The 12,500-nt window shown below is 44.7% G+C and overlaps 1 protein-coding gene across 3 annotated transcripts in view; it reads right to left on the bottom strand.

The window, feature by feature from the left end:
• Nucleotides 1–12,500, bottom strand: part of nf1a (neurofibromin 1a) — a 75,296-nt gene that overhangs the window by 49,496 nt on the left and 13,300 nt on the right. For all 3 annotated transcript variants that reach the window (XM_079272138.1, XM_079272140.1, XM_079272139.1), the window contains exons 13-24: nt 12,237–12,377; nt 12,046–12,159; nt 11,180–11,259; nt 10,342–10,465; nt 9,369–9,615; nt 5,669–5,742; nt 5,482–5,565; nt 4,224–4,619; nt 3,333–3,472; nt 2,403–2,525; nt 421–504; nt 216–332 (exon numbers count right to left, since the gene is read on the bottom strand). In XM_079272138.1, the coding sequence (XP_079128264.1) occupies nt 216–332; nt 421–504; nt 2,403–2,525; nt 3,333–3,472; nt 4,224–4,619; nt 5,482–5,565; nt 5,669–5,742; nt 9,369–9,615; nt 10,342–10,465; nt 11,180–11,259; nt 12,046–12,159; nt 12,237–12,377 (1,724 nt within the window). The remainder of the gene's footprint in view (nt 1–215; nt 333–420; nt 505–2,402; nt 2,526–3,332; nt 3,473–4,223; nt 4,620–5,481; nt 5,566–5,668; nt 5,743–9,368; nt 9,616–10,341; nt 10,466–11,179; nt 11,260–12,045; nt 12,160–12,236; nt 12,378–12,500) is intronic.

The raw sequence follows: 12,500 nt of genomic DNA on the forward strand, positions 1-12,500 counted from the left end.
TACAGCAGATTGTGTGATTTTATTTCTATTTGAGCAGGCCATAATACAAAATGCTTTTTCTACCTCTTTACATCAATCCCCTTTCCAGATTATTAAATGCTAGCTCTGTCAGCGCTGTTAGCTCCGTCAGCGCTGTTAGCTGAGGATGAGCTTCTTCTTGAAATCTCTTTAAATTCATGGTCAGCTGAGGACGATGAGAGCAGTTGTGTTCTTACTTGAGGAATAGCTGAGATTTGGCCTCCATCAGTTCGACTCCGTCGCCCTCCTCCGGCTGAAGAGGGAGACCAGCTAACAGAGAAACCACCGCCTCCATGCTGGCCTGGTCCAGGTCTCTGGAAAGCAACACAGAGCAAAAACAGTGAGGAGGGAGCTCTCTCTGGTCCTCAGAGCTTTAGAAGACTTCATGAAGCAGAGCTGCACCTCGTCAGACACTTGATGTCGTCATCAGCAGCTTGGTTGGAGGTTCCCATCACCCAGTCGGTCAGATACTCCACCATCTTGTTCCTGCAAACAAAGTATAAATACATCATTCATGTGTTTCTAGGCTCTGATCATGTTTCATTGTGAACAACCAATCAGTGTTCAGGAGAGCTAGTAACGTTAGCAGCACCGCTAACGGGTAACCAACAGGAAGAGAGCTGGTAACGTTAGCAGCACCGCTAACGGGTAACCAACAGGAGGAGAGCTAGTAACGTTAGCAGCACCGCTAACGGCTAACCAACAGGAGGAGAGCTAGTAACGTTAGCAGCACCGCTAACGGGTAACCAACAGGAGGAGAGCTAGTAACGTTAGCAGCACCGCTAACGGCTAACCAACAGGAGGAGAGCTAGTAACGTTAGCAGTACCGCTAGCGCTAACCAACAGGAGGAGAGCTAGTAACGTTAGCAGCACCGCTAACGGCTAACCAACAGGAGGAGAGCTAGTAACGTTAGCAGCACCGCTAACGGGTAACCAACAGGAGGAGAGCTAGTAACGTTAGCAGCACCGCTAACGGGTAACCAACAGGAGGAGAGCTAGTAACGTTAGCAGCACCGCTAACGGGTAACCAACAGGACGATTTGATTGGGACGATGACAAACAAATAAATATTCTGGATCCTTGCAGACCAGCTGCTATAATCAAACAACAAAGGGATCTGTATCTGTTAATAATGACCATCAATGATCGGGTATGGAGTGGTCTCACCGACGTCACGATCTCCTTAGTTACGAGGTCGGTCGGCCATGTTGGAGTACATACAGATCCTACATGGCGGCGCGTAAACAAGGAAGTGCGGCGAAAATACCATACTTTGAATCACTGGATAGTGCATCAAAGGTTCGCTACCTGGCCAAATTGAAGGTTATTGGTAACTTGGATCCCTATACGATGAGTGCAGATCGTTTCAGTGCCGATCCTACTTATCTTCCATCGGTAAACTACGCCAACATCTACACGTATCTCGTGAACACCCCCAGTCCTTACACAAAAGACGAGCTGGAGTGCTACAAAGGGCTCGACGCTTATAATCAGTTTGTCAGTGGATGGGTCCGAGACGTTAAAAGCAACGGTCGTCGAGAATTCTCATATCGTCATTGGAAGGGTAAATATATACAGATCTCGTCCGATATTTAGCAATATTCTATGTTTACTCAGCGCAAACAGACACGTGTGTTTGTTTACATTGTACGTGCATGTCATTGTGTGCAGGAATTCACTTTAAACTAACTCCTAACGTCACCCCCCCCACACACACACATATATATATATATATATGATCCGACGTTAAACTCATATCAAGCAATGCTGAGGCTGCATCTCTGTGTTTCGCCTGTTGTACGCGCTCGACACGTCTCTGGTACCGACTGCTGTCACGGGCCGATGAAGCTTCGGTAACCTTCTCATGTAAAAGTTTAATTTATATTTCCTTTATTAAATACTGTTCACAAACGAATTTGCAAATAAAATCACTGACCACTTATAAAGTGATCCGCACATACTCGAGTGTACGCCAAATTCCATTCCGTTATATCTCGAGAGATGCGTGACAGCCATTTCTCGCGACTTCGCTTGGATAGCTCCTTCGTGTCATTTCCTTGATGTGTAATGACCGCTGGCAAACGAAAGAATGATTTCTTGTCTCTATCAGCTCTGCTGCCACAACCAAAGACAGCACAAAAGTTCACCACCGATAGGTTATGCGACTCAGCCGTGCATGCCAGTGGCTTTGTGTGTACTCCAACATGGCCGACAGCTAAACTGTGACGTCACACGAGACCACTCCATTAGTATCAACGGCAAAAAACCTTGAGCAGAGATCTAAAAGTTATATTTGCTCCCTTTGACTTCCCTGCTGATCTGTAGCAGCTGAACCAGTGAAGTGTAGTACAGTGATATGTGTGTCGACCTTTAACCCCACTGACCTGAACTTCATCTCCTGGCAGAAGGACAGGTCGTCTCGTCTCTCCATCATCACCTCCACCAGCTGACACAGCTTGGTCTTGATCTGGATGGCGTGGACAGCGTTGCCCAGGATACGCACATACCTGACAGACGGAGAAGATAATAATCAAGAAGCTACGATCCGTCTTAAAATCACAACACAATGAAAACAGAGCTGTTTTCATTGTGTTGATGGTCTTGTCTTTGAGACCGAAACCTCTGAACCGATCAGACTCAGGTCTTCAGAACACCTGAGCACAAAAAGTGTGAGGAACCTGTTATCTATGTATTTATTATCGTAATTATTTTAATCATTATAATTGTGCTATAATTGTTAGGGCCACTTGTAACTAATCCTGCTTTGTGACGAATGCCAACACTTTGTAAAAAAAACATTTATTTATTTAATTATGCTTCAGCATTTCTTTCTGTTTCTTTCTTTCTTTAATTAATTAGGGCCCGAGCAACCGACGTCGGGCCGCGAAGGCCCTATTGATATTGTAAGGGTTATTATTTATGATATTTATTAATCATTAACATTCCAAACTATTCGTGCTGTTATTATTTTTACAATGCGTCAGGAACTGTTCTATTGTGTTAAAAATGGAAAAAATAAAAAGTTCCAAAAAAAACAAACAAATAAATAAATAATAATTCTTCTGCGCTAGAAGAAGATCCAAAGTCAGAAAATCAAGAGAAGTTTCGGGGCCGAACACGCGAATCAAGTTCAAGCTTTATGTTCTCAGGAGAGAAGTAGAGTCATTTTCTCATAGACTTCTATACAACCAGAGGAGTCGCCCCCTGGTGGTCACTAGAGAGAATGCAGCTTTAACACGTGACGCTTTGACTTCAATGGGTTTATCTTCACGCCGATGACTCAGAGACGACCTCCTGCAGCAGGAAGTACGTACCTGACCAGGTTGAGCATCATGGTCTCGATGCTGGCCTGTCCCAGGTGCTCTGAGCTGCCCTCCGAGTGGTTATCCAACAGGTTCTTCATGATGGCGATGGTCTGCTCCACAAACTGGGTGTTAGTGTCGTTGATGGGAACCTGAGCACAGGAGAACAGAACCACAACCGGGGCTTTGAGATGACGCAAACAACGGAACAGAAAACCTAAATCACAACACGGACTACTACTTTTTTATTGCTCCAACATTGTATCAAGACTGACAGATGAGGTTAATATTTCCCACCGGCAATGTCTTTATTTACTACACTCATCTGTTTATTTTTATATTAATCTGGTACGAGCCAAGCTATGAGTTTGAAGTGTTGTTACGACGAGGGATAAATAAATATGGGGAACATCCCAAAAAGTCCTGAAATTATTAGTGAAGAAATTATGAAAATGATTGGAAATATAAATTATTGAAATCTTTTGAAAAATGTCACGAAAATATGAGTAATATATGTGAAAAGAAAAAGTGAAAAATATGTGAAAATGCAAAATAAATAGTCACCTGGACTCGCTTGGACAGAATTTAACATTCTTTACAGAATCTGTTTATTTGGGGCGAGATTTTAAATGAAACGTGAAGAATAAAATGTTTTTGAAGAAATTTCAGAATTTTAAGCTTTTAGTTTAGTTGCTTTTTCTGACAAAAGCGTTCGTCGAGTTCAAGGAGCATTGGAGAGATACAAATCTGATGACAATGCCTTTTAAAACTGTGGATTGGTTTTCCATCCGGACGGCGGGTTTCGGGGTTCAGAGGGTAAATGAATTGTCTTTTACTTCTCACTAAAGAACAGAAGCGATAACAGTACCGATCAGAGCCACGGCAGCACAGAGCTCCACTCACCGGTCCCTGCGTGTCGAAGAACTTGCCGATGCTGTTCCTCAGCTTGTTGAAGAGCATCGGGTAGAGAGCCGGGCTCAGCTCCAGACCCAGCAGGTCCTTCACGTTGGTGCGGACGTGGAGGCCGACCCGGTCGTGTCCGCACACCAGCAGGGCCAGCAGCCGGTCCAGGAAGCGGCCGACGGGCGTCTCGCTGGAGGCCGACGAGGAGCAGGAGGAGGACGAGGAGGAGGAGGCCACGGGGTTGGACACGTCGCAGGGTCCCATGGAGATCATGGAGTGTTTGCGCTCGCTCATGGGGCCCATAGGGGGGCTGTAGGTGGCCGGGCCGGGGGTGCTGCGCTGCTGGAGGCAAACGCCGCCCAGAGCACACAGGAAGCCGGTCATGTTGATCCACTCCTGCAACAAAACACCAGTTAATACACACAATTACACAACAGTGTCAACTAAAGCTTTGTTAACAGTCACGCTTTGCACTGAAGCTAATTATCTGTAAACTCATATCTCATGTTCATAAACTACTTTATTACCTTTCTGCAAACCCTGTAAAGAAACAAGTCAAGCGTTAAATGTGTTGTGAAGACACAAAGGTTTAATATCCTGTAAACTATTTGATTTGGCTGATGAATATTTACTCAAATGTACATTTTTGAGACTTCCTGTTTCGAAAGCATCAAACTACTAATTGGTCGTCGAAAGCTTAATTGATATCACCTGTGAATGTTTGCAACTCAGTGCAGGCGATCGCGTTACGGCCACAACTAGTTCACCGATAAACACTATTTACACGCCTGGGGATTAAACAACGGTCAATTCATTTTAGTTGCAAAGCTCGAGTATAAGCAAAGCTTTATTGGGTCTCTGGGTGTTTTGCGGTTCTTTGAAGCATCGTATTACGTCGCTCCTTCTCCATGACTCTTGTTACATTCATAATATCGGTCTGTATGTGTCCCTCCCTTCCTCCAGCTCTCCTTCGCTCTCATTGGATAAAGCTCTTTTCCTGTCCGACACTCGTTTCTTAAGGTGCTCCAACAAAGTCAATCTTACAGATGAACGTACATTTCCTGCAGATACAGGTTTTAGTGTCAGATCAAAGAAATCTGTCTGAGACTGCACTTCTGAGCCTCGGTTGCTAACGTCCTAGCTTAGCATCCCCGTCTGTCCGGTCAAACATCACACATTCCTTAAGTTTCTCCTAAATCAAACCAGGTCCGTCTGAGCTTTGGTCCAAACTCTCCGGTTCCTTCAGTAACAGGCTCACCTGTCCGTCTTCTGCCTTGTTTTTAGGGAAGTTGAGGATCTGTTTGGTGACCTGGTCCCATTTAGTATACGTGTCCTCCCAAGCCTGCAGGTGGACAGACGGACAATGAACCGGACATAGTGCACAAACAGAGAACGCCATCTTTATGTATTGAAGGTTGAGGGTTTGAATCTGAACCGAGCGTTACCTCGATGTTTCCTGGTGTGGGGTGCTCTATCCTCCGGAGCAAAGCCATCACCCGCTTCTGTAGGGTGGACCGGCCTGTGGAGCAAAACCAGGACTGAGTGGAAACTAACAAGACCAAGACTGTGAGTGGAAGCTAACAAAACCAAGACTGTGAGTGGAAACTAACAAGACCAAGACTGTGAGTGGAAACTACCAAGACCAAGACTGTGAGTGGAAACTACCAAGACCAAGACTGTGAGTGGAAACTAACAAAACCAAGACTGTGAGTGGAAACTACCAAGACCAAGACTGTGAGTGGAAACTACCAAGACCAAGACTGTGAGTGGAAACTAACAAAACCAAGACTGTGAGTGGAAACTAACAAGACCAAGACTGTGAGTGGAAACTAACAAGACCAAGACTGTGAGTGGAAACTAACAAAACCAAGACTGTGAGTGGAAACTAACAAGACCAAGACTGTGAGTGGAAACTAACAAAACCAAGACTGTGAGTGGAAACTAACAAAACCAAGACTGTGAGTGGAAACTACCAAGACCAAGACTGTGAGTGGAAACTACCAAGACCAAGACTGTGAGTGGAAACTAACAAAACCAAGACTGTGAGTGGAAACTAACAAGACCAAGACTGTGAGTGGAAACTACCAAGACCAAGACTGTGAGTGGAAACTAACAAAACCAAGACTGTGAGTGGAAACTACCAAGACCAAGACTGTGAGTGGAAACTAACAAAACCAAGACTGTGAGTGGAAACTAACAAGACCAAGACTGTGAGTGGAAACTACCAAGACCAAGACTGTGAGTGGAAACTACCAAGACCAAGACTGTGAGTGGAAACTAACAAAACCAAGACTGTGAGTGGAAACTACCAAGACCGTGAGTGGAAACTAACAAAACCAAGACTGTGAGTGGAAACTAACAAAACCAAGACTGTGAGTGGAAACTAACAAAACCAAGACTGTGAGTGGAAACTAACAAAACCAAGACTGTGAGTGGAAACTAACAAGACCAAGACTGTGAGTGGAAACTACCAAGACCAAGACTGTGAGTGGAAACTAACAAAACCAAGACTGTGAGTGGAAACTAACAAGACCAAGACTGTGAGTGGAAACTACCAAGACCAAGACTGTGAGTGGAAACTAACAAAACCAAGACTGTGAGTGGAAACTACCAAGACCAAGACTGTGAGTGGAAACTACCAAGACCAAGACTGTGAGTGGAAACTAACAAAACCAAGACTGTGAGTGGAAACTAACAAGACCAAGACTGTGAGTGGAAACTAACAAAACCAAGACTGTGAGTGGAAACTAACAAGACCAAGACTGTGAGTGGAAACTAACAAAACCAAGACTGTGAGTGGAAACTAACAAGACCAAGACTGTGAGTGGAAACTAACAAAACCAAGACTGTGAGTGGAAACTAACAAAACCAAGACTGTGAGTGGAAACTACCAAGACCAAGACTGTGAGTGGAAACTACCAAGACCAAGACTGTGAGTGGAAACTACCAAGACCAAGACTGTGAGTGGAAACTAACAAAACCAAGACTGTGAGTGGAAACTAACAAGACCAAGACTGTGAGTGGAAACTACCAAGACCAAGACTGTGAGTGGAAACTAACAAAACCAAGACTGTGAGTGGAAACTACCAAGACCAAGACTGTGAGTGGAAACTAACAAAACCAAGACTGTGAGTGGAAACTAACAAAACCAAGACTGTGAGTGGAAACTACCAAGACCAAGACTGTGAGTGGAAACTACCAAGACCAAGACTGTGAGTGGAAACTACCAAGACCAAGACTGTGAGTGGAAACTAACAAAACCAAGACTGTGAGTGGAAACTAACAAGACCAAGACTGTGAGTGGAAACTACCAAGACCAAGACTGTGAGTGGAAACTAACAAAACCAAGACTGTGAGTGGAAACTACCAAGACCGTGAGTGGAAACTAACAAAACCAAGACTGTGAGTGGAAACTAACAAAACCAAGACTGTGAGTGGAAACTAACAAAACCAAGACTGTGAGTGGAAACTAACAAAACCAAGACTGTGAGTGGAAACTAACAAGACCAAGACTGTGAGTGGAAACTACCAAGACCAAGACTGTGAGTGGAAACTAACAAGACCAAGACTGTGAGTGGAAACTAACAAAACCAAGACTGTGAGTGGAAACTACCAAGACCGTGAGTGGAAACTAACAAAACCAAGACTGTGAGTGGAAACTAACAAAACCAAGACTGTGAGTGGAAACTAACAAGACCAAGACTGTGAGTGGAAACTACCAAGACCAAGACTGTGAGTGGAAACTAACAAAACCAAGACTGTGAGTGGAAACTACCAAGACCAAGACTGTGAGTGGAAACTAACGAAACCAAGACTGTGAGTGGAAACTAACAAGACCAAGACTGTGAGTGGAAACTACCAAGACCAAGACTGTGAGTGGAAACTACCAAGACCAAGACTGTGAGTGGAAACTAACGAAACCAAGACTGTGAGTGGAAACTAACAAACCCAAGACTGTGAGTGGAAACTAACAAGACCAAGACTGTGAGTGGAAACTAACAAACCCAAGACTGTGAGTGGAAACTAACAAAACCAAGACTGTGAGTGGAAACTAACAAGACCAAGACTGTGAGTGGAAACTACCAAGACTGTGAGTGGAAACTAACAAAACCAAGACTGTGAGTGGAAACTACCAAGACCAAGACTGTGAGTGGAAACTAACAAAACCAAGACTGTGAGTGGAAACTAACAAAACCAAGACTGTGAGTGGAAACTAACAAAACCAAGACTGTGAGTGGAAACTAACAAAACCAAGACTGTGAGTGGAAACTAACAAAACCAAGACTGTGAGTGGAAACTAACAAAACCAAGACTGTGAGTGGAAACTAACAAAACCAAGACTGTGAGTGGAAACTAACAAAACCAAGACTGTGAGTGGAAACTAACGAAACCAAGACTGTGAGTGGAAACTAACGAAACCAAGACTGTGAGTGGAAACTAACAAAACCAAGACTGTAAGTGGAAACTAACAAAACCAAGACTGTGAGTGGAAACTACCAAAACCAAGACTGTGAGTGGAAACTAACAAAACCAAGACTGTGAGTGGAAACTAACAAAACCAAGACTGTGAGTGGAAACTAACAAAACCAAGACTGTGAGTGGAAACTAACAAAACCAAGACTGTGAGTGGAAACTAACAAAACCAAGACTGTGAGTGGAAACTAACAAAACCAAGACTGTGAGTGGAAACTAACAAAACCAAGACTGAGTGGAAACTAACAAAACCAAGACTGTGAGTGGAAACTAACAAAACCAAGACTGAGTGGAAACTAACAAAACCAAGACTGAGTGGAAACTAACAAAACCAAGACTGTGAGTGGAAACTACCAAGACTGAGAGTGGAAACTAACAAAACCAAGACTGAGTGGAAACTACCAAGACTGAGAGTGGAAACTAACAAAACCAAGACTGAGTGGAAACTACCAAGACTGTGAGTGGAAACTAACAAGACCAAGACTGTGAGTGGAAACTACCAAGACCAAGACTGTGAGTGGAAACTAACAAAACCAAGACTGTGAGTGGAAACTAACGAAACAAAGACTGTTAACGCAGTAAAACCACTGAATAATAACCCGTTTCACCAGAAGCTGCAGTGCTGAACAGTATTTAGTATGGTAGGTGAGAGTGGGACCGGACAGTACTGACCCGTTCCCATCATGTTGCTGACGGAGGCCAGTTCACTGAAGGTGGCGTAGTTGGGCAGGATGTTCTGGACCGGCACCTCGTCGGCGGCGCTGCGGATGTCAGCCTCCTCACAGAGGTGGCGGAAACACGACATGGACACCAGCACGGCCTCGGTTTCAGGGCTCCACAGGAACATGTAGAGGGACACCTCCAGCTTGGTCTGAGCCTGGCGGCATATGGGGATGGCACCGCCCATGGTGGCACACTCCTGGAGCCAAAGAGGACCAGACACACTTTACTTTTGCATAAAGATATTCATCAATATATCCCTCCATAGGAGTGGAGAAAGGAAAGTATGGTAGTGGGAGAGAAGAGAACTCAGGAGGAAGTTTTATACTATTAACAGAGCAGCGTGTTGCTACGCTAACGGAGCAGCGTGTTGCTACGCTAACGGAGCAGCCGGTTGCTACGCTAAGGAGCAGCATGTTGCTACGCTAACAGAGCAGCGTGTTGCTACGCTAACAGAGCAGCGTGTTGCTACGCTAACAGAGCAGCGTGTTGCTACGCTAACAGAGCAGCGTGTTGCTACGCCAATGGAGCAGCGTGTTGCTACGCTAACGGAGCAGCCGGTTGCTACGCTAACGGAGCAGCCGGTTGCTACGCTAACGGAGCAGCCGGTTGCTACGCTAAGGAGCAGCGTGTTGCTACGCTAACAGAGCAGCGTGTTGCTACGCTAACAGAGCAGCGTGTTGCTACGCCAATGGAGCAGCGTGTTGCTACGCCAATGGAGCAGCGTGTTGCTACGCTAACGGAGCAGCCGGTTGCTACGCTAACGGAGCAGCCGGTTGCTACGCTAACGGAGCAGCGTGTTGCTACGCTAACCGAGCAGCGTGTTGCTACGCTAAGGAGCAGCGTGTTGCTACGCTAACGGAGCAGCCGGTTGCTACGCTAACGGAGCAGCCGGTTGCTACGCTAAGGAGCAGCGTGAGCGTACCTTGTTCTTGAGCAGAAACTTGTTCCTGCAGATGAGGATCTCCCTCAGCCATTTCAGAACTTCTGTCCCGTTTATTATTTGCTGGCCGATCAGTTTGCGGCAGATAAGGAAGAGCACCTGTGAGCTGAGGAGACGAGCAAAGGGAGGAAGGAAGTTATCGTGAAAAAACTTCAAGTTTAAAAGGTCATGAATCATAAAGATTTGACTTTTTATTCACACAGTCGGGACATTTATTGTGGGAAAAGGTTCTATTATTATTATTATCAATAAAAATTAAAAATGAGATTTTTAAGCTTTCAAATGCTCAATAGTCATCAAGACATCATGAACATGTCCACCTGTAGGGCGGTGTCGGTGGAAGGAATAACTAACTTATATAGACAGTAATTATATTCTATTTCATTGATGTTCTTTCCTTCATTTGAACTGTGTGTTTTCTGCAAATATCCATCACAGATGTCAACAACATTGAGAGGTTCTGACGGTTGAAACCATGCAGTTGTCGTACCAGAGCTCTACAATACTGTGATGTAAATGTTCGGTCACACTGCTCAGCATGTGATTGATAAACAGCAACGAGCACATTCATAGTGTTTGGAGATCTCACAGCTGTCCAGGTTGACAGAACTAGTGAAATGTGACCAACACATTAAATACGTATCAAAATCCAGTAAAAGTCCTCGAATATCAGGCTTCACCACCTGATACGCATCAGATATGTTCCAGTGACTTCAGTCAGTCTTTACTTGAAACTCCTTCAATCCCAAATACTAAACATCTCAAGTTCAACGTGATGAAAACTGAATGTATAAGAAATACAAAGGGGCGGTTTGAGTACCTGATGTCCCAAAAGGTCTCTATGGGGGCGTCAGGGTTCCACAGCTCGATGGTCTCTGGCTGGTGCAGAACTAACAGAGCCTGGAACAGACAGGACCAGGACCAGGACCAGGACCAGACAGGACCAGGACCAGACAGGACCAGGACCAGGACACAGAAACAAAGGTTTGTAATTTCACAGCAAAACAGAAGAAATGTTTGAAACTGCTTTTTCGTCTTTAAGAGTCTCAAGTTGTGTCTCCATAAGGTCTCAAATAAAGAGATGAAGATAAAGAGAACCGGCCTGTTATTGATCATAGAGACAGACTTTTATTCATAATGTTATAAGAGGATATGACATCACAGCAGCTTCTGTTTAAATGTGTCGTCTGTTGAATAAACCAACTCTTCTTCCACGTTTTACGCGTCTTCATTAGTTCATCAGTCACGTCACACTTTCTTGATTTCTAAATATTTCACAATTTTTCCAACTCAAAACTTCCTGCACAAATGTTTCACATTAAAAGCACTCCAGACGTTCAAACGGCATCATTTCTTCAATTCTTTCTCTTTCTGTTATTTGTCAGTTTAAATGTCTGTATTTTGCCGTTTCTTACTGATGTGCAATTGTTGAATAAAGAAAATAATAATAATATCTTCTCCGATTCCTGTTGGGCTTTTACTCTGAAACATCAGCAGGAAGTGATAAAAAGTATTTTTGTTGTTATACTTCACGACATGTTGTTCCTCTTTAATGTCTGGAAACAACTTGTGTCCACAATGCTTCCTGATCATCTGAGCAGCAGGAATACAACGCGTGAGGTGAACAGTTGACTTGAAGTGAGAATCCTCTCAAGCGCAGCGGCAGGAAGCAGAAGTGTGTCTGACCTCCATGGCTTCCTGTGAGAGCTGGGTGGTGTTGGTGAGAGGAACCAGCTGCACCAGGCCGGTGATGAGCTCCGCTGTGCTGCTCTGCATCTCTGGAGCCTGTTTCACTGGGTTCTGACACACAGAGACAACCCGTCATTCATTAACATGGACATGAAATACGATGAGCAAAAAGGAAGAGCGTGACTCACATGCAGCATGAGTTTGGGGTCGGCGTGGATGAGTTTGACCAGAGCAAGAAGAAGGCACTTGTAGCTTCGAGTGTCCAGTTCTGTGGCTTTCTCTTTGAACTTAAGGCTGGTGGACATCTTCCCTTTGAACGTGGTCAGACTCTGAGGGAGGAACGGACCATGAAGACAACAGGCAGCGAGCAGAGCTTCTGGTCATCAATGATCCATGTTAACGGACACGTGTGTTGGTTGATTAGAGCAGCTGGTCTACAAGACGCTCTGAAG

The sequence above is a fragment of the Melanostigma gelatinosum genome, assembly GCF_949748355.1.
Source record: "Melanostigma gelatinosum genome assembly, chromosome: 7".
NCBI lineage: Eukaryota > Metazoa > Chordata > Actinopteri > Perciformes > Zoarcidae > Melanostigma > Melanostigma gelatinosum.